The following is a 21,416-nucleotide window of genomic DNA, read 5'->3' on the forward strand; positions in this document are numbered from 1 at the left end:
CTCCAGGGCCGCCTTGGTGACACCATCACTGTCTGTGGTGTAGAACGGCGAACGCGGCCGGAAGGCCGCAGAACAAGAACTGACACGAGGCAGGCACTGGACGCTGACTGATCTTTATGCCGATGTTGATGCTCTTATATACAATTGGTAATGCATAAGTTCAGCGCCCTCTATACACAACATATTTCCCCCCTTTAAGGGGGGACGCGGGCTTTGAAAACCGGAAAATCGCGAAAAAGTCGATTTTTAGAAAACCTTATTTTTCGGTTGTATATCTCATAAACTACCTTCTCTGTAATTATCAGCACCAAATACAACGGGGAAATATTTAAAAACAATTATTTACGAGGCCTGAATAGCATCCAAGTGACGGTCAAACGTCAAAATCAACCCCAACTTCGCACGCTCGCCATTTTCGACGCGTTGGGCCGACGGCCGCCATCTTAGTCTTGTTTTGAATGTGAATTCTTTCTCTTTTTTTTGCCAGCTCCCAAAATGGCGTCGGCCGCGTGGTTACGGCGTGGTCGCCGTTCTTCCATGTCGCAATCGCAAGAACGCGATTGGACAGAGCGCGCGCTCGAGGAGCGTGCGACTGCTATTGGCTGGGACGCGATTTCTCCGCGCGCGGAGCGCTCTCCTCCTCCGTTTCTCCTGCTGTTGCCGCTTGCGTCGTCTGCTTTTGGTAGTGGTCTGCTTGCACGCGCTCTTGCTTTGTCAGCTCCACTTCGTTTTTCGCCATCTTTACGATCGTTTTCCGAACTTTCTTTGAGTAGTTTCGTGTAGCGTGCCCGTCTGTTTCGTGGTCGCACACGATGCGGGGTTCGAAGTACAAGACGGTGCACGCGTTTGGCGCGCGGAAGCGGTCCATGAAGTTAGTGCGGATGGTGAAGTTGGAAGTTTCTGCACGGCGTGCCGTCAATGATGATCGCGTCAACACTTCCAGTGATGGATTTTCTGTGCCATCGGCTGTCGTCGAGGAAGAACGCATCGCTCCGCTCACGCCTGGAGTACCGAGCATGCCGACCGTTGTGGTTCCTCCCGAGATCGCGGGTCCCAGCGCCCGTCTTCCGCCTGCCGCGACAAGTAGGAGCGCGTCTTCTAGCACCCATCTGCGGACGCATTTCCTGACACGTGAGGAGATTGAAGCAGAAGCTAGACATTGTGATATTGCTCAAGCCGAACTTGGAGCTATGCCAGCAAACTGCACTGCATGAAGCGGTGTTGAGGTTCAACGCCGGCTGCTACAAGGCAACTGCAGAAATATCGGTTGCAGTGGGACTTCAGCCGACCCATCTGGCCCTCCAACGAGCTGTCGAGAAAGATGCCCTACGTCTGCATAAGGCCAGCAAACGACATCAAGAGAATTTGGAAAGGCGGAACAAGAAGAAAGTGCGCAAGAACACTTCTGACTATTCTGCAGGGTCATTCTAAAGCTGAAAATCTGCGTGCAACTTTCAAGTGCTGTTTTCTCAGAATGGATTTTTTCACTGTCGTGGCTGCTCGTCCCAGCGATATCTCAGGAACTGATGAATGGATTTTTGTGCTGTCTTTTTTATTCTGTTCTCTTATAACTTTGTGAGGGCATAACAGAGCCCTTTTTTTAGAAAACTGTACTAAAAATTTATAATAAAAAAATGAACTTTGGTGAATGTGGGTTTCATTGACTACACAAAATTCAAAGTTGCGTTAAAATTTTTCAACAAAGAAATTTAAAAAAAGGGCTCTGTTATGCCCTGGGGAATGTATCCAGGGGTCATCATAACAAATTTTACGCCGCTACTACCTTTTTCAAATTCTCCAGACCTGGGATAAGGAATGCATATGGACGATTTTGATAAATATTTGTAACTTGAGAAATAATATGCACAGCTCCATGAAACTTTGCAGTTACTCTTATGTCTGTGCTATAAACACATTCGCTAAATTTCGTTCAGATATCTCTAGAAATAAGAAATTTCATATTTATTCCCCACCTCCTCCCTTAAACAAACAAAACCCCAGTAACTAGAACACAACTTTCACCAATAATTACAGTTATTCACATAGCTCTGGAACCACTATAACAGATAATTCTAGTGTAAAACATAATCATTGTATTTTCCGGGCATTCTTCTTTGTCGCTGAGGCCTGCTGTACGACGGTGCCGTGGTCAACAACTCCTGTTGGCCGGAGATGTCCTGCGCTTCGACTTGCTCTGGAGCTGGCGCCGACTCTGCTGGTGTCGACAAGATTTCAGTCTCCTGAAGTGTAGCGTCTGGAAGTGTCTCAGCAGCCCGTGCAGCTTCCGCTCCGTGCGTAGCGACGGTAGCGCTGTCGTCACCTGGCGATAATGTCTCTGGGGTTCTGGCAGTTGCGACGTCCCGTGGTGATGGTAGTTGTGATGCCCCCTCTTCAGTGGGCAAATCCAGGTCGCATAACTGGTCTCTTACCGCTCCACGTCGTTCCATAACTTTTTCTACCAAGTTCCGGGCACCTGGTGCTCCTCCTTTGGCCACTACTGTCAATTTGGCAGCGTTCCATTTCTTCCCATTGTCTAAAAGGAAGGAATTTTTTCCCACGCGTTTTTTTACTTCTATTGGCAAAGAAAACCTCTGCTGTCCCCTTTTGGTCCTCCCCACCTCTTTATTTTCACGAAGTCGCCGGGTTCAATGATGGAGTGCCTGGCACCCCGTCTTTCATCGGTGTATTTCTTTGTCCTCTGCTGTCGCTCTTTGACACGGCGTTGCAGTTCGGCGACGTGAGGCCGCGGTTCATCGAAAAACCCTCTCTCCGGTAGTCCCACGACGTCCAGTCTTGTTCGTGGCCGCCTTCCGTGTAGCAGAAACGCCGGAGACATGCCGGTGGTCGCATGGGGAGTTGCCCTGTAAATACTCAGGTATTCCAGAATCGCCTCCTTAAGTGGTCTCCGCTCCAGTGCCGCCACCTGAATATACTCTTTTAAGATGCGGTTAAATCGTTCTATTTGACCGTTGCACTGCCGGTAGTACAGCGAGGCCACACAGTGTTCAATTCCTCTGTCTTGTAGGAACCCTTCAAACTGTGTCGACATAAATTGTCTGCCATTGTCAGTGACAACACTCTTTGGGTATCCTTCCCTCGCGAATAGCTCCAGTAACACTTTCGTCACCGACTGAGAAGTTATCGACGACACAAAAAAAAAACCTCCGGCCACTTACTGTGATAATCAATCACAGTTACTGCAAATCTGCACTCTGGAGGGGCTCGTTCCATCGGGCCCACAATATCCATGCCCAGCTTTTCCCAGGGCTTTTCGGGCCATTGCACTGGTTGTAGAGGGGCCACCGCGGTCTTTGCAGACTTGTCTGATGCCTTGCACACAGCGCAGCTTCTAATGCAGTTTTCCACGTCTTCGTCCATCCCAGGCCACCAATACTGCTCCCGGAGTCGCTGCTTTGTCCTGACGATGCCCGGATGCGATTCGTGGGCCATCATGATGAATCTGGACACCAGTGTCGATGGAGGCACCACCCGCTCTGCACGAAACAGCACCCCCTCCAGAACAGAAAGCTCTTTGTGGTGTAGACCGGCGAACGCGGCCGGAAGGCCGCAGAACAAGAACTGACACGAGGCAGGCACTGGACGCTGACTGATCTTTATGCCGATGGTGATGCTCTTATATACAATTGGTAATGCATGAGTTCAGCGCCCTCTATACACAACATATTTCCCCCCTTTAAATAAACAAAACCCCAGTAACTAGAACACAATAATTACAGTTATTCACATAGCTCTGGAACCACTATAACAGATCATTCTAGTGTAAAACATAATCGTTGTATTTTCCGGGCATTCTTCTTTGTCGCTGAGGCCTGCTGTACGACGGTGCCGTGGTCAACAACTCCTGTTGGCCGGAGATGTCCTGCGCTTCGACTTGCTCTGGTGCCGGCGCCGACTCTGCTGGTGTCGACAAGATTTCAGTCTCCTGAAGTGTAGAGTCTGGAAGTGTCTCAGCACCCCGTGCAGCTCCCGCTCCGTGCGTAGCGACGGTAGCGCTGTCGTCACCTGGCGATAATGTCTCTGGGGTTCTGGCAGTTGCGACGTCCCGTGGTGATGGTAGTTGTGATGCCCCCTCTTCAGTGGGCAAATCCAGGTCGCCTAACTGGTCTCTTACCGCTCCACGTCGTTCCATAACTTTTTCTACCAAGTTCCGGGCACCTGGTGCTCCTCCTTTGGCCACTACTGTCAATTTGGCAGCGTTCCATTTCTTCCCATTGTCTAAAAGGAAGGAATTTTTTCCCACGCGTTTTTTTACTTCTATTGGCAAAGAAAACCTCTGCTGTCCTTTTGGTCCTCCCCACCTCTTTATTTTTACGAAGTCGCCGGGTTCAATGATGGAGTGCCTGGCACCCCGTCTTTCATCGGTGTATTTCTTTGTCCTCTGCTGTCGCTCTTTGACACGGCGTTGCAGTTCGGCGACGTGAGGCCGCGGTTCATCGAAAAACCCTCTCTCCGGTAGTCCCACGACGTCCAGTCTTGTTCGTGGCCGCCTTCCGTGTAGCAAAAACGCCGGAGACATGCCGGTGGTCGCATGGGGAGTTGCCCTGTAAATACTCAGGTATTCCAGAATTGCCTCCTTAAGTGGTCTGCGCTCCAGTGCCACCACCTGAATATACTCTTTTAAGACGCGGTTAAATCGTTCTATTTGACCGTTGCACTGCGGGTAGTACAGCGAGGCCACACAGTGTTCAATTCCTCTGTCTTGTAGGAACCCTTCAAACTGTGTCGACATAAATTGTCTGCCATTGTCAGTGACAACACTCTTTGGGTATCCTTCCCTCGCGAATAGCTCCAGTAACACTTTCGTCACCGACTGAGAAGTTATCGACGACACAAAAAAAACCTCCGGCCACTTACTGTGATAATCAATCACAGTTACTGCAAATCTGCACTCTGGAGGGGCTCGTTCCATCGGGCCCACAATATCCATGCCCAGCTTTTCCCAGGGCTTTTCGGGCCATTGCACTGGTTGTAGAGGGGCCACCGCGGTCTTTGCAGACTTGTCTGATGCCTTGCACACAGCGCAGCTTCTAATGCAGTTTTCCACGTCTTCGTCCATCCCAGGCCACCAATACTGCTCCCGGAGTCGCTGCTTTGTCCTGACGATGCCCGGATGCGATTCGTGGGCCATCATGATGAATCTGGACACCAATGTCGATGGAGGCACCACCCGCTCTGCACGAAACAGCACCCCCTCCAGAACAGAAAGCTCTTCTTGAATCCGCCAAAATGATAGTAGCTTTCCTGACAGACATTTCTTTTCTGGCCACCTAGATGTGACATACTGCATCACCTCCCGTAACACGCCATCCTTCTCTGTCTCCACTTGCAATTGGTTCTTTGTTACCACGCTTGACACCACAGCAATGACCTCCTCTACTGGGTCGCACTCTGTGGACAGCAAGGGCAACCGGGAGAGTGCGTCAGCGACTACATTATCTTCTCCTTTCGTGTATTGTACAGTAAAATTGTACCTCATCAGCCTTGCACACCACCGCTCTATCCGAAGTGGCCGCCTTCCGGTGCCATTAGTAGAGAGCAATGTTACCAATGCCTGGTGGTCCGTTCGCAGCACAAAATTTCTGCCCCACAAATACACATGCCAGTGCTCGCAAGCCCACAGACATGCCAGGGCTTCTCGTTCTCCCGTAGAGTATTTGCGTTCCTGTGGCGTCAACGTCCTTGATGCAAATGCTATCGTACGCGTCTCACCGTCGATCACCTGTTGCAGTACCGCTCCCAGCCCATATGCCGATGCATCAGTTGTTACCTGTACAGGTAAGGACCGGTCAAACATGGATACTGCGCTGCACGACGCTAGTAGGTTCTTAGCCTTGCCGAAGCTTTCCTCAGCGTTCTGGTCCCAGATGAACTCCTGGCCCTTGCGAAGAAAGCGCCGCAGTGGCTCCACCACTTCTGCATAATGAGGGAGGAAATGAGAGTAGTATCCCATGAGCCCAAGAAAAGAACGCAATCCCACCAAATCCGTTGGCGTCTGTGCATTGATAATCGCGTCCACTTTTGATTTGAGGGGTGCGAGACCCCTTGCGCTCACATGGTGACCCAAGAACGACAATTCCTCTACCCCGAAGACACATTTCGTGTTCAATTGCAGGCCAGCGGCCGCTATTCGCTGCAAGACCTCGCGCAGATGACTGTTGTGTTCTTTCTTATTTTTGCCAAAGACAATAATATCGTCAATATACAATAGGACGCCCTTGCAACCTTTCAATATTTCTTCCATCATCCGCTGAAACGCGGCGGGCGCCGAAGCAAGGCCAAAACAGACTCTACGGAACTGAAACAGTCCCTCATGTGTGGCAAACGTCGTCAGTGCCCGGCTGTCTTCTGACAACTCGACCTGGTGATAGACTGACGCCAGGTCCAGTTTAGAGAACCATGCTGCTCCGTTCAAAGCGTGCAAAAGCTCCTCCGTGTGCGGCAACGGGAAGCCGTCAACGACAATGGCCTTGTTTGGCTCCCGTAAATCTACGCAGAGTCGGATGCTCCCGTCTTTTTTTTTTACCACCACTATTGGAGACACCCACTCAGAAGCGTTTACCCGTTCGATAATGCTTTCACGCTCTAATCTTAACAACTCAGCAGAGACTTGTTCTCGCAACATCAACGGTAATCGCCTAGCTTTTGCTGATACTGGTTTGACGTTGGGGCGCAGTTTAACTTCGTGTACCACGTTTTTAGCAAGTCCCAGTTTCCCCGCAAAGAGGAATGAAAACTCACTAAGTTCAGGAGGCAGAGGTTGTGGCCCCGCCGTTGTCTGTAGGCACGCCAGCGATGCGCCGTCGATATGCAGTCGTAGTTGTTGCACCGCATCCAGTCCCAGCAACGCCATGCCCCTTGACACCACATAGAAGCGAATGTTTGACGACACGCCTCCACGTGCCGCTTGAGCCACAAAACATCCCAAGACTGGAATTCTTTGCTGTGAAAAGTCCCGCAGAATCACCGTTGCTGGAGCCAAGGCGAACCGTCTTGCAAATTTTTCTTGATAGATGTTTGCTGGCAAGATAGACACTGACGAGCCTGTGTCCACGACAAGCTGAATCACTTCGCCCTCGACGCAAACGTCGACTATCAGAGTGGTTCGCTCGTTCCGTGTGACTGTTAGGACACCCAACTCTTCGTTTCCGTCCGTGTCCTGAACCGCTTGCACCCGCGCTTGCCCGGTACTTCTACATACCGCTTGAAAATGTCCCACCTTGTGACACCTCGAACACCGCTTATCTCGCGCTCTGCATTCCCGTGCACTGGCTAGGTGTCCTGAAGCACCGCATCTGTAACACCTGCGGTCCGGAACTGTTGAAGAACCGCTGACTCCTGTTCCTGAACGATTTCTTGCCCTCTCGACTTGCTGAACCATGGCAGCGTCACGCCCCTCCTCGTAGACACGGGCACCTTCCGCTGCCTGCTCGAACGTCTGTAGGATGTCCATGGCCTGGCCCAACGTGAGCTGTGAACCTTTCATGAGCAGCTTCTGTCTTAGCTCCACGCTCCGTACTCCGTCGACGACTTTATCCCGCAGCGCTGCCTCAAGAAAGTCCCCGAAGTCGCAAGTACTCGCGAGCTGTCGCAGGGCACTGACGTACGCGCGTATCGGTTCCTCCTGACGCTGTCGTCGCAACATGAATCGCCGTCGTTCGACAAGCACATTCAGAGTGTTCGTGAAATGTCGTTCCAACAACCGAAGTGCATCGGTGTAGTCGTCCGGCTCACCCCCTTTTGATGTGGTCTTCTCCGGCGCACTTCCGGTTGCAGCAGCAGTTATCGGTGGTGCAGGTGCAGCCGCAGGCTCTGGAACCAACGTGCGAAACACTCTTCGACCTTCCACCCCCAAACACTGTAGAAGTATCGCCTTTCGTTGTGCTGGCGGTTTCGCGTCCATTTCCGTCGCCTGCAGAAAGATCTCGAAGTCCTCTCGCCATTGCCGCCATGGCACTGCCGGGTCTCCCGGCGCCTCCAAAAACGGGGCTAACGATGGCAGCCCGAGCGTATTCATCTTTGCGTTAATGGGTAACGCCCCTCGCGTACTAGTTGCGAAGAACGGCTGTCATCTTGACTGCTGCCGAGGTTGTGCTTTTGTCGACTGCGCCAATGTGGTGTAGACCGGCGAACGCGGCCGGAAGGCCGCAGAACAAGAACTGACACGAGGCAGGCACTGGACGCTGACTGATCTTTATGCCGATGGTGATGCTCTTATATACAATTGGTAATGCATGAGTTCAGCGCCCTCTATACACAACACTCTTCTTGAATCCGCCAAAATGATAGTAGCTTTCCTGACAGACATTTCTTTTCTGGCCACCTAGATGCGACATACTGCATCACCTCTTGTAACACGCCGTCCTTCTCTGTCTCCACTTGCAATTGGTTCTTTGTTACCACGCTTGACACCACAGCAATGACCTCCTCTACTGGGTCGCACTCTGTGGACAGCAAGGGCAACCGGGAGAGTGCGTCAGCGACTACATTATCTTCTCCTTTCGTGTATTGTACAGTAAAATTGTACCTCATCAGCCTTGCACACCACCGCTCTATCCGAAGTGGTCGCCTTCCGGTGCCATTAGTAGAGAGCAATGTTACCAATGCCTGGTGGTCCGTTCGCAGCACAAAAATTCTGCCCCAGAAGTACACATGCCAGTGCTCGCAAGCCCACAGACATGCCAGGGCTTCTCGTTCTCCCGTAGAGTATTTGCGTTCCTGTGGCGTCAATGTCCTTGATGCAAATGCGCATCTCACCGTCGATCACCTGTTGCAGTACCGCTCCCAGCCCATATGCCGATGCATCAGTTGTTACCTGTACAGGTGAGGACCGGTCAAACATGGATACTGCGCTGCACGACGCTAGTAGGTTCTTAGCCTTGCCGAAGCTTTCCTCAGCGTTCTGGTCCCAGATGAACTCCTGGCCCTTGCGAAGAAGGCGCCGCAGTGGCTCCACCACTTCTGAATAATGAGGGAGGAAATGAGAATAGTATCCCATGAGCCCAAGAAAAGAACGCAACCCCACCAAATCCGTTGGCGTCTGTGCATTGATAATCGCGTCCACTTTTGATTTGAGGGGTGCGAGACCCCTTGCGCTCACATGGTGACCCAAGAACGACAATTCCTCTACCCCGAAGACACATTTCGTGTTCAGTTGCAGGCCAGCGGCCGCTATTCGTTGCAAGACCTCGCGCAGATGACTGTTGTGTTCTTTCTTATTTTTGCCAAAGACAATAATATCGTCAATATACAATAGGACGCCCTTGCAACCTTTCAATATTTCTTCCATCATCCGCTGAAACGCGGCGGGCGCCGAAGCAAGGCCAAAACAGACTCTACGGAACTGAAACAGTCCCTCATGTGTGGCAAACGTCGTCAGTGCCCGGCTGTCTTCTGACAACTCGACCTGGTGATAGGCTGACGCCAGGTCCAGTTTAGAGAACCATGCTGCTCCGTTCAAAGCGTGCAAAAGCTCCTCCGTGTGCGGCAACGGGAAGCCGTCAACGACAATGGCCTTGTTTGGCTCCCGTAAATCTACGCAGAGTCGGATGCTCCCGTCTTTTATTTTTTACCACCACTATTGGAGACACCCACTCAGAAGCGTTTACCCGTTCGATAATGCTTTCACGCTCTAATCTTAACAACTCAGCAGAGACTTGTTCTCGCAACATCAACGGTAATCGCCTAGCTTTTGCTGATACTGGTTTGACGTTGGGGCGCAGTTTAACTTCGAGTACCACGTTTTTAGCAAGTCCCAGTTTCCCCGCAAAGAGGAATGAAAACTCACTAAGTTCAGGAGGCAGAGGTTGTGGCCCCGCCGTTGTCTGTAGGCACGCCAGCGATGCGCCGTCGATATGCAGTCGTAGTTGTTGCACCGCATCCAGTCCCAGCAACGCCATGCCCCTTGACACCACATAGAAGCGAATGTTTGACGACACGCCTCCACGTGCCGCTTGAGCCACAAAACATCCCAAGACTGGAATTCTTTGCTGTGAAAAGTCCCGCAGAGTCACCGTTGCTGGAGCCAAGGCGAACCGTCTTGCAAATTTTTCTTGATAGATGTTTGCTGGCAAGATAGACACTGACGAGCCTGTGTCCACGACAAGCTGAATCACTTCGCCCTCGACGCAAACGTCGACTGTCAGAGTGGTTCGCTCGTTCTGTGTGACTGTTAGGACACCCAACTCTTCGTTTCCGTCCGTGTCCTGAACCGCTTGCACCCGCGCTTGCCCGGTACTTCTACATACCGCTTGAAAATGTCCCACCTTGTGACACCTCGAACACTGTCTATCTCGCGCTCTGCATTCCCGTGCACTGGCTAGGTGTCCTGAAGCACCGCATCTGTAACACCTGCGGTCCGGAACTGTTGAAGAACCGCTGACTCCTGTTCCTGAACGATTTCTTGCCCTCTCGACTTGCTGAGCCATGGCAGAGTCACGCCCCTCCTCGTAGACACGGGCACCTTCCGCTGCCTGCTCGAACGTCTGTAGGATGTCCATGGCCTGGCCCAACGTAAGCTGTGAACCTTTCATGAGCAGCTTCTTTCTTAGCTCCACGCTCCGTACTCCGTCGACAACTTTATCCCGCAGCGCTGCCTCAAGATAGTCACCGAAGTCGCAAGTACTCGCGAGCTGTCGCAGGGCACTGACGTACGCGCGTATCGGTTCTTCCTGAAGCTGTCGCCGCAACATGAATCGCCGTCGTTCGACAAGCACATTCAGAGTGTTCGTGAAATGTCGTTCCAACAACCGAAGTGCATCGGTGTAGTCGTCCGGCTCACCCCCTTTTGATGTGGTCTTCTCCGGCGTACTTCCAGTTGCAGCAGCAGTTATCGGTGGTGCAGCCGCAGGCTCTGGAACCAACGTGCGAAACACTCTTCGACCTTCCACCCCCAAACACTGTAGAAGTATCGCCTTTCGTTGTGCTGGCGGTTTCGCGTCCATTTCCGTCGCCTGTAGAAAGATCTCAAAGTCCTCTCGCCATTGCCGCCATGGCACTGCCGGGTCTCCCGGCGCCTCTAAAAACGGGGCTAACGATGGCAGCCCGAACGTATTCATCCTTGCGTTAATGGGCAACGCCCCTCGTGTACTAGTTGCGAAGAACGGCTGTCATCTTGACTGCTGCCGAGGTTGTGCTTTTGTCGACTGCGCCAATGTGGTGTAGACCGGCGAACGCGGCCGGAAGGCCGCAGAACAAGAACTGACACGAGGCAGGCACTGGACGCTGACTGATCTTTATGCCGATGGTGATGCTCTTATATACAATTGGTAATGCATGAGTTCAGCGCCCTCTATACACAACACTGTCATTGTTGGATGCCCCGTCTCTTGGGGCTGAGACGGCCTCGTTCCTTGCCACAAAATCGACCCGCCACATCACAACGTGGACGTGGCAGCAAGGGACCGGGCTGCAGCAAGGCTTCGTCTCATGGCGAAGACGGTCGGACCAGCGGCGGCCCAGACCGGGGGTCCCGAGTGACAAGCTGTCCTTGTTCTTTCGGGGCTGCACGCTCCAGGACGCAGATCAAAGAGGCCCGGGGCGCCTCCATGACTCCGGACCTCGCGGCAGTGTACTGCGAGGGCTGAAGGGTTCTTCATATACACAAGGTCCACGACTACTGGAGCAAGGTGCACCTGAGCCATTTCTGGGTGCCCAACGTGGTTGACCTGACCTGCACGCTGCCCTCGACCGGCCTGGCGCTGTGGACGCCGTGCTGTCACACTTGGCGCGACAGCTGGAGTTTGTGGCTGTCGCGAACTCCAGTCGTTCTGTTCTGTCTGTTCTGCTGCAAACCGCTCTGCCGGCCGCGCTGTGCCAGCTACCCATGCCGTCATTTCGCGACGGCGTCAAGAGAGGGCACTGCACATTCTACAAGCGCCTACAATTGTGCTTGTGTTGCTTCTCGTTAGATGGCGAAAGAGTGCCGGGCACGCAGAGCGTGCTGAAAGGACACATGCAGATTGGCAGGACGCAACGGGGCGCACCTCGCACCAGCATTGCCAGTCTGGAAAAAAATATCTGGAGAATTTTCGTTAAAAAACCTAGATATTTTTGTAAATTTCTGTAGAGAGAAATAATTACCCTCTTCCTCAAAAGTTTACGTCAATTCGCTGCTTACTTTGTGTCGGCTTACCACTTGTTATTTTCGCTAGGTTTGCACAAGCTACCGCTCAATCTTTCAATCTCAGAGTTTGTCGTAGTTCTTTCTCCGACTTTGCGCTTTGTTTGTGGTCACGTTTGTGGTGCACTGCGCTCCTTCGCAGGCTTAGCTGTTCCTCGCCTAGTTGGGATTCCTACATCTTACTTTTTTATGTAGCAACGCCGAATTAGACAAAACCGGGTTGCAGCTCTAAAATGCCACCAAAGAAGAAATGTTATGAGCAAAAATACAACGTCAAGTGGACCAAAGAAAAAAAGGACAAGGCAATGGCTCTCTTCCAGCTAGACGGGCCCCACCTTTGCCTATTGCAAAGTGAGCATCAATGCACCTGTCGGTGAGTGCAGGAAAGTTAAACCTCGACCACCACATGACCACGGTGAAACACAAAGCAAATTGCAAGAAGTTGGTACAACAGCCTACGATTCTTCAGGCAACATCAACGCAGGAGTCACCGTCAGACAGGCCGGCGAAAGAAGGTGAAGTCCGGATGGCCATCTTTATTGCAGAACACAATCTACCCATTGCTGTCGCTGACCACTTGCTGAAATTCATTCAACAAGTCTGCAAAGACTTTGAAATCGCGAAAAAGGTTGCATGTGCTAGAATGAAGACGATTGGAATGATCAAAAACGTCACCGGCGAATGCAGCCGCCTCAAACTCTGCGGTTCACTCCAAAACTCGAAGTTTTCTCTTATCATTGATGAATCCACCGACGTTATTGCGTGCAAGCATCTGTGCATAGTAACCGTTTCTTCAAGGGTGGTGATGTCCAGGACGCCTTTTCAGGCTTCTTCCTCTTGACGCACTGCAAGTGGGCTCTTCGGGACTCGGGTGAGTGCAGTCGAAGCAGCAAATATTCCCTACAAAGAAAACATACTCGGCTTTGCAGCTGACGGAGCGAGCGTTATGATGAGCAAGAACAACTCAGTCATGACTCTCCTCAAGAAGGAGATTCCTGACATCTTTGTTCTGACACGTGTGTGCCACTCCTTCCACCTATGCACGTCGTATGCCTGCGCGAAATTTACATGCATGATTGAAGACATTGTGAGGGACGTATATAACTACATCTCCTTCAGCCCCAAATGGGTGGATGTTTTCCAGAAGTTCCAGCGCCTCCTCGAGCTCAAACCCCACAAACCGTTGCACCCCACCCAGACAAGGTGGCTCTCAGTGCACGCAGCAGTCGCTCGTGTTCTTGAGCAGTACGACGCGTTGACAGCATATTTCGCAGCAGCGGCTTCAACCGAGCGACTCCTAGTGCCTGCTACGGTTCACGAAAGACTTGTGGACCCCGTCAACAAGCTCATCTTGGAATTTGTGGATTTCATCCTCCCGAGCTTTACTAACTTAAACTGACTGATGCAGACAGAGCAGCTGCAGCTCCACACTTTTCGGGAAGCTGCATCCACAAGCATGCGCACCATCACGGATTGCTACCTTTAAGGCCCGTACGTCCGAAGCACGCCAGTTGAAGATATGCAGTACAGGAACCTTATGTATTTTGTACCCCTGGAACAGATGTACCTGGGAGCGAATGTGGATATGAGCCTCTCCAGTCCCAGTCTAAAGGTGTCTCAGGAGCAGGTTCGTTTCTTTAAGCTCCGCTGCCTCGTATGTCTGATTGAGGAAGTGGGACAAGTCATGCAGCGGATGCCCTTCAAGAGTCCTGTACTTGTACACATGAATATCCTAACCCCAAAGAAAGTCCATGAAGGAAAGAATGCGTCCATCATTCCCCTGGCAGCGTCATTTCCTCGGCTCCTTCAAAAGATTGGCGCGCAGTCTCTGGACAACGAATGGCTTCACCTGCAAAATACCCCCTCGGAGGAGCTGCCACAGGAAGAGTTATTTGAAGAGTTTTGGACGAAGATGTTTTGAACAAGTCAAGTTGACGGCACGCAAGCCTTTCCCTCACTGGAAAGATTTGTGCCTGCGGTTCTGTGCCTACCACATTCAAGTGCGGCGGCGGAAAGGATCTTATCTGCTGCGAACAACATGAAAACGAAGCAAAGAAACTGGCTCGCAACAAGCACCGTCAGCGGCCTTTTGTACACGAAGCAGATGTTGGGCAGTTCAAGCTGCTTTGATTTCCCGATTGAAAAGAAGTTGCTTGAAATTGCGACGGACTGGCGACAGAGGTCCGAGAGCAACGGTGATGACGACGACTGACTGATTGCGCAAGAACCTCCGTACTTCATTTGCAAATTTTGTTCATTAATAATTTCAAGCACAGTTCATTCTCCATTAAATGTAAGTGTTTATAAGAAAAAAGATGTCTGTTTCTAATTTTCCTTCCCTGTTCAACAGCATACAAGCTTTTAATTCACATACTATGAACAGCCCCGAATATTTGCAGTTTCGAAAAAGGACCACCTTTTGTCCTTCACTCATGAGCTGGCACCCATTTTTTAACTTACAAAGCAGCGAATGTCCGTGACAATTTTTTTTCGTTGGTCACCTCGCACGGAGATAGGCAAAACCAATGCATTTTGGACAATTTGTCTGCTAGCGAAGACTCCGAGCTCGCCAGGGGCGTTGCAATCACTTTTCGCCCGTTTTCCGCGGGAGTTGCCAGTATTGGCTTCCACGGTATTTGGCTAAATGATGAAACATTGCCGATTTTTGATGTCGTTAGAATACCATTTGCGACGAATGAGTAACTCGGCACACCTCACGTGCAGTTCTGCAACCGGCGCCGCTTTGGTGCAGTTCCGCCATTTGTTTCGATGTCCATAGCCTCGTTGACCATAGAGATTTGACCAAATTAGCCACAGCGAAATAACCATCAGCGCTGTTAAAGCCTCAGCGTTGCAAACATTGTATGGGTTGGCTGTACAGTCGAGCCCACTTATAACGGCCCCACTTAAAACGAACGTTCGGTTAATACGAACAATTTCTCATCCCCAAACATATTTCGCAAGAATCCTGCACAAAACGGCCCACTTTTAACGGCCATTTCTGAGCGCAATTCTCGGATAGAACGAACGAAACGGCGCTGACGGCGCCGCGACCTTGGCTGCCGGCGGAGATAAGGCAGGGGAGAGGAGGCGCAGAACGCGGAGGAGCACCGGCAGCGCAACACCCCGACAGCGTCGGGTTCTTGGGGAGGGGGATGGGGAGGGAAGAGGGAACGAAAGGGGAAAGCAAGACAATCAAGCCTCCCAGCCCAACGCTTTGCACGCGTTCTGCTCGAAGCGTTGGGGCCGTGTGCAAAGCCCCCTCTTTTTTTTTTGCTTTTTTTTTTTTTTTTTTATTTTGAGTGTTGGGGTTTTGCGGTCTTTTGGTCTTTTGTCTTTCGTTCCGTCTGAAGCGTGTTGCCTCTCGTCGTTTGGTTTCGGCATTTCGGCTCGACCTCCGCGCAATCGTTCAGTCTACGGTCACTCGCCGAGTCATCGATCGTTATGTCGGACATTGCTTCAACTGCGAAGAAACGCAAGGCGATCGACATGGGCACGAAATCTGCAATCCTTCAGGAGCTGAGCGCAGGGGCGAAAAACGGCGAACTGTGCAAGAAATATGGCTTATCGAAGTCCACCATTTCGACGATCGCCAAGGAAAAGGAGAAGATCATGGCAGCAATGAGCATGAATGGTGACTGCAGTGCTCGAAAACGGCTGCGGCACGCCGCGTACAAAGACGTCGAAGACGCTCTCTTCAAGTGGTTTCTCGACGCAAGAACTATGAACGTCCCCATCAGCGGACCCCTGCTGCTTGGGAAAGCCAGGGACTTCGCGTTTCTCCTGAATTTCACAGAGTTCAGCCCTGGAAACGGATGGCTCCATCGCTTCAAGGAGCGCCACGGGATTGTTTACAAGTCCATCGTCGGGGAAGGGGCATCCGTGGACATAGAGAGAGCGGAGCAGTGGCTTGCTGACAACCTGGACGAGATCTACAGCTACAGTGAGCGAGATGTCTACAACGCGGATGAAACTGCGTTGTTTTACCAGATGAGGCCTGTGCGTACGCACGCGTTAAAGGGCGACAAATGCGTCGGTGGGAAGCACAGCAAGGTGCGGATAACTGTGCTCCTGTGCTGTAATGTAGACGGCAGCGACAGGCGCTTGCCGTTTGTGATTGGAACGGCGAAGAAACCGCGCTGTTTCACCAACCCCCTGCCCGTACGGTACCGAGACAGTGCCAAGGCTTGGATGACTCGGCAACTCTTTGCCGAATGGCTCACGGAGCTTGACAATGCCATGGTCAAGCAAAAACGAAAGATCCTGTTGATCCTGGATAATTGCTCAGCTCATCATGTGAACCCACAGCTGAATGCTGTGACTTTGATGTTCCTCCCTCCGAACGCCACTGCCAAGCTCCAACCCCTCGACATGGGGATCATCAGAAATTTCAAAGTGTGCTACCGCCGCCGCGTCATCGAAAGGCTGCTCATCGCAATCGGCCGACCAAGTGCGCGAGGGCCTCAGCTGACAATTTCTCTCATGAACGCAGTGGAAATGCTGAAAGCCTCCTGGATGGAAGTCAGGTCTGGCAGCATCAAGAACTGCTTTCGAAAAGCTGGGATTTCGTTTTCTCCTGCGAAGCAATCTCCTGCGGAAGCAAGCCAAGACGATGCGCAAAGCATCGACTCGACCCTGTGGACCCAAGCCGTTGCTGCTAGTCTGACAGAGGAAGGGCAGACGTGGGACGACTTCGTTGACGCCGACGAAGATGTCATCGTCTCGGAGAGCGCCTCCGATGAAGCTATCGTGCGGGAGGTGCGGCAGGACATCGCGGCGTCCGACGACGAAGAGGACGACGAGGACGACGTCGGCGATGGGGTTGCTCCCTCACCTCCGGTTTCGACAGCGACGGCTTTGGGGCACATAGCTTCGTTGAAGCAGCTGGTGTACGCACGGGGACTGAGCGATGTTCACATCGATCAGCTGAGCAACCTGGAGAGCGCTATAATTGGATCTGCACTGCGGAAGCAAACAGCGATTACGGACTTCCTTGAATAAACGCCATGCACATCGATCGCAGGTGTTGCGCTTTCCAATCCGTGCCGTGCTTACTTATTTATCTTGAATTTTAAGGGGGGACGCGGGTCTTGGAAACCAAAAAATTGCGAAAATGGCGTTTTTTGGAAAATAACATTTTCGGGTTCTTTATTCCATAAACTATCTTCTCTGTAAGTTTCAGCACCTAATTCGCGCTAGAAATGTGTTAAAAAAATTACTAACGAGGCCGCGGGAGCTCAAAATCGACAATCAAACACACCAAACAAGCCCAACTTTGCGCGGTCGCCGCTCCCGCCTCGTTCGGCTGGCGGCCGCCATCTTGGTCCCGTTTTGAAGCTGATTTCTTTCTCTTTCTTTTGCCTTCTTTCAAAATGGCGTCAGCCTCGTGGTTCCCGCGTCGCTGGTGTTTTTCCTTCTCGCGATCGGAGAGCCGTGATTGGCTAAAGCGGGCGCTCAACAGAATACGAGGTCGTCATTGGCCAACGCGGCCTTCCTCCTCTCCCGGAGCGCCGTTCTACCGACCGGTTTCTCCCGCGTCGCCTGTTCGCATCGTCTGCTAACTCAGTGGTCTGCTTGCTTTCTCCAGCTCCGCTTCGCTCTTTCGCCACCTTTACGATCGTTTATCGCCCCTTTACTAGTTTCGATTTGTCTTTCCTGCGTATTTTGTGATCGCGCACGATGCGGAGGAAGATGAAATTCAAGACTATGCACGCCTTTGGCAGCCGGAAGCGATCTATGAAGTTTGTCCGCATGGCGAAGTCGGACTCAGCTCGGCCGACCGGCGACGACGATCGGGTTGATATGTCCCACAACGAGTTTACCGCGGCGCCAGCCGTCGCCGAGGAAGCATTTGTCGCTGCGAGTACGCAAGGGCCCGCGAGCTCGCTCTGCGCCGCGGGGTCTTCCGAGATCGCCAGCACCAGTTTTGCGTCCGCGACAATGAAAGAGAAACCATCGTCCCGTGTTCATCTGCGGACGCATTTCTTGACCCAAGAAGAGATCGAAGCGGCAGCTGTGCGTCGTGATGCCGTCCAAACCGAACTTTCTTCTACGTCGGCGACCGAGAGGAAGCTCCAGGCCATGCAGCGTGGTCCCACACCCGGAACGGTGTCGTCTGCCACAAGCACAGGTGCAAAGTTTTTACTTATCCAGACTGATGTTCTGAATGAACTGCTGTGTTGTACAGTTTGCAAGAACTGTTTGGAGAGTGGATTGGCCATTCGAGAAGGCACCCAGCTTGGGCTGGCACTGAAGTTGGAGGTCGTGTGTCCCCGTTGCGGCATCATAGCAGACTCATGGAGTTCACCACGCCAGCAAGATTCCAGGGCCTTTGAGGTCAACATTCGAGCCATGATGGCAGTGAAGCAAATTGGAAAGGGGCAGACTGCTCTGAACGATTTATGGGCGGCAATGAATGTGTCTCACAGGGGTCTCCACCATAAGACCTTCCAAGAGCACCTCAAGAATACTTTCAAGGAGCCAGAGGCACAATGCTTGGAAGAATTTTATTCTGAATCGGCCTCAGCAGTAAAAACCATCTACAAGGAGATGGATTCAGGTTTCCACAGAGACGTCACCATAATGTATGATGGGACATGGCACAAGCGTGGTTACACGTCCCACATTGGTGTTGGTGCAGTTATCGAGTACCACACTGGCCTCATCTTGGATGCTGTGGTTCTGTCGAACTTGTGCCTTGGATGCCAGATAGGACCCAAGCCTGGAGACCAGAACTACCACACCTGGCACCAACACCACATTTGCCAGAAAAACACTGACGCCAAATCGGGAGAGATGGAGGTAGAAGCCGCTCTGATTCTTTTCAAGCGGTCAATCTCGAAGCACGACCTGCGCTACACAACGCTTGTTTCGGATGGGGACAGCAGGACCTTCTCAGCCCTCTCGCAAGAGAATGTATACGGAATTGTCCCTATCATAAAGGAGGAATGCCTGAACCATGTTCAGAAGAGGATGGGAACCGCACTCCGAAATATCGTCCAAAAGAGTGACAAGCCTCTGGGTGGAAAGGGCAAGTTGACTAAGGTGCTCATCGACAAACTGACAGGCTACTATGGTTGGGCCCTAAGGAACAACTGCAATGACTTAACAAAAATGCAGCGAGCAGTGATGGCGACATACTACCATGTCACATCAACAGACAAGAATCCCCACCATGAACTTTGCCCGGACGGAAGCGAGTCGTGGTGCCAGCACAGAGTTGCTGAAGCGAAGAGTGAACCTCAGCCCCAGCACAAGTACAACCTCCCAGCATTTGTTGCTGAAGCAATGCTGCCGGTCTATCAACGCCTCTCTGAGAGATCACTGCTTGAGCGCTGCATGGGGGCAAGGACCCAGAACGCGTCCGAATCTTTTCACTCGGTGCTGTGGTCGCTGATGCCTAAGGAGCAGCACGCTTCACTAATTGCTGTTGAAACAGCACTGCATGAGGCAGTGCTGAGATTTAATGCCGGGCTGTACAGGGCGACTGAGACAATTTCTGAGGCACTGGGGCTCAAGCCAGCTCATTTAGCTCTCCGGCGGGCGGCTGAAAAGGACGCCATGCGGGTACGCAAGGCCAACAAGAGGCAACAAGCAAAGACTGAACAGCGGAAGAACAAGAGACTGCAAAAGGACACCTCAGACTATTCTGCAGGGGCGTTTTAACGCTGAAAACTGAAGTGGAACTTTAAGTGCCGTTTTCTCAAAATTGAATTTTTTGCTTACCTTGGTGTTTGTTCAGGTGATAACTTAAGAACTGTGTGATGGATTTCTGTGCTGTTTTTTTAATCTAGATGCTGAATAAATTTCTGAGGGCAAGACAAGCCCCTTTTCTAAAAAAAATGTCCGAGCTATTTATGACAAATCAATTATTTTGCATGAATGTGAGGACCGCTGATCACATAAAATACAATGTTGCGGCAAATATTTCCTAAAATGAAATTTAAAAAAAGGGCCTTGTCTTGCCCTTAAGTACCTATCCAGGAATCCTCAGAACAAATTACACACTGTTACTGTGTTTCATTATTACTTTATGCTCGGAACAAAGGAGGCATTAAAATAAATTGGAAAAACTCTTCTAACTTTAGAACTAATAAGTGCAGCACCATGAAATGTTGCTGTTATTCGATTGTTCATGCTATAAACATACCCTGAAAATTTCATTCACTTGGCTTTGAAAATAAAAAAGTTGGGTTTTCATCCCCACATCCCCCCTTAAGGGTAAGTCCATTTATAACGAACTTCTCTTTGAGCGAACCCGTTTCGTGTTGTAGAAGGGTTCGTTGTAAGCGGGCTCGACTGTATCTCTAAATATCTTTCGTCGTTTTTGCAGGACCATCTACTACCTTGATGAGACATGGGTACATGCAGGCCACACTAAGGATACGGTGTGGACAGACACAACTGTGGCTTCACGGGAAGATGCATTTCGCAAAGGAGTCACAACTGGCCTTCGTGCACGAGCGGCAAAGGCGGTCGCTTGATCATGGTCCATGCTGGAAGTGAGAAGGGGTTCGTCGATGGAGCATGTCTAGTCTTCCGTGCAACAAAAGGTGCTGCGGACTATCACGCCGAAATGGATGGCCCTCGGTTTGAGAAGTCGTTTATGGAACAATTTCTCGCTAACATTGAATCACATAGCGTATTTGTCATGGACAATGCCTCCTATCACAGTGTACAGCTGGAGAGGGTGCTGTCTTCCTCTAGCCTAAAGGCCAATATTCAGGCACGGTTAACCGAAAAGAACATTCCATTTTCCCACGACCAGCTGAAGCCTGAGCTACTGGATCTAGTGAAGAGGCACAAATACAGGTTTTCTGGATACCGCAATGATGCCTTGGCTAAGGCTGCTAACCATGACGTTGTTCGCCTGCCTCCATACCATTGCGACTATAATCCCATCGAACTTGTATGGAGCCAGGTTAAGGGATACGTTGCAGCAAACAACACTGCGTTCACTCTTGCCGGTGTGGAAAAACTACTGCACGAAGGCATCGCCCTTGTAAGCCAAGAAAACTGGTCGAAGGACTGCGCTCATGTGGAGCACCTGGAAGAAGAGGCGTAGGAATGTGACGGCGCCATCGATACGAACCTGGACAGCTTTATCATTCCTTTAGGCACGGATTCAAGCTCGTCCAGCAAAAGCAGTAGCAGCGACACGAGTGGTATAGAGGAAATGGAATAAGCGCAGCAAGGCAGTTGCTTTATACGAGCACAACGTTATGAGCACTGTTATTTACTGCTCAGTCTACGTTTCGGGCGTCCTCGAGTGCTTTCA

The 21,416-nt window shown here is 51.3% G+C and overlaps 4 protein-coding genes across 4 annotated transcripts; 3 read left to right on the forward strand and 1 right to left on the reverse strand.

The window, feature by feature from the left end:
• Positions 1–1,930: 1,930 nt before the first annotated feature.
• Positions 1,931–8,273, reverse strand: LOC121047910. The gene is made up of 3 exons (XM_040503624.2): positions 6,760–8,273; positions 5,628–5,934; positions 1,931–1,940 (listed from the first exon to the last, which is right to left on the reverse strand). Exons 1-3 carry the CDS (start codon positions 8,033–8,035, stop codon positions 1,931–1,933), a joined length of 1,593 nt encoding a protein of 530 aa, XP_040359558.2. The 5' UTR covers positions 8,036–8,273.
• A 4,099-nt stretch (positions 8,274–12,372) lies between these two features.
• LOC121836612 lies at positions 12,373–13,538 on the forward strand. Its single transcript, XM_042291567.1, has 2 exons — positions 12,373–12,490; positions 13,069–13,538. The coding sequence occupies exons 1-2, from the start codon at positions 12,373–12,375 to the stop codon at positions 13,536–13,538; spliced, it is 588 nt and encodes a 195-aa protein (XP_042147501.1).
• An 18-nt stretch (positions 13,539–13,556) lies between these two features.
• On the forward strand, positions 13,557–14,351 carry LOC120846130. Its single transcript, XM_042291571.1, has 2 exons — positions 13,557–13,990; positions 14,105–14,351. The coding sequence occupies exons 1-2, from the start codon at positions 13,659–13,661 to the stop codon at positions 14,349–14,351; spliced, it is 579 nt and encodes a 192-aa protein (XP_042147505.1). The 5' UTR covers positions 13,557–13,658.
• Positions 14,352–15,514: 1,163 nt separating this feature from the next.
• LOC120846138 (tigger transposable element-derived protein 6-like) lies at positions 15,515–17,209 on the forward strand. Its single transcript, XM_040217819.3, has one exon. The coding sequence runs from the start codon at positions 15,584–15,586 to the stop codon at positions 17,138–17,140; it is 1,557 nt and encodes a 518-aa protein (XP_040073753.1). The 5' UTR covers positions 15,515–15,583; the 3' UTR covers positions 17,141–17,209.
• The last annotated feature ends 4,207 nt before the right edge of the window (positions 17,210–21,416 follow it).

This window comes from Ixodes scapularis, unplaced genomic scaffold (genome assembly GCF_016920785.2).
Source record: "Ixodes scapularis isolate PalLabHiFi unplaced genomic scaffold, ASM1692078v2 PGA_scaffold0__279_contigs__length_252992795, whole genome shotgun sequence".
NCBI lineage: Eukaryota > Metazoa > Arthropoda > Arachnida > Ixodida > Ixodidae > Ixodes > Ixodes scapularis.

What these genes read in the sequence shown, in the direction of transcription:
- LOC121047910 (XM_040503624.2), bottom strand. Translation starts at nt 8,035, where the DNA reads ATGAATACGCTCGGGCTGCCATCGTTAGCCCCGTTTTTGGAGGCGCCG. An exon ending in ACCTCTGCCTCCTGAACTTA is followed by an intron (nt 5,935 to 6,759) that starts GTGAGTTTTCAT and finishes CTCATTATGCAG; the next exon opens with AAGTGGTGGAGCCACTGCGG.
- LOC121836612 (XM_042291567.1), top strand. Translation starts at nt 12,373, where the DNA reads ATGCCACCAAAGAAGAAATGTTATGAGCAAAAATACAACGTCAAGTGG. An exon ending in CCACCTTTGCCTATTGCAAA is followed by an intron (nt 12,491 to 13,068) that starts GTGAGCATCAAT and finishes TCGGCTTTGCAG; the next exon opens with CTGACGGAGCGAGCGTTATG.
- LOC120846130 (XM_042291571.1), top strand. Translation starts at nt 13,659, where the DNA reads ATGCAGTACAGGAACCTTATGTATTTTGTACCCCTGGAACAGATGTAC. An exon ending in GACAACGAATGGCTTCACCT is followed by an intron (nt 13,991 to 14,104) that starts GCAAAATACCCC and finishes CTCACTGGAAAG; the next exon opens with ATTTGTGCCTGCGGTTCTGT.
- LOC120846138 (XM_040217819.3), top strand. Translation starts at nt 15,584, where the DNA reads ATGTCGGACATTGCTTCAACTGCGAAGAAACGCAAGGCGATCGACATG.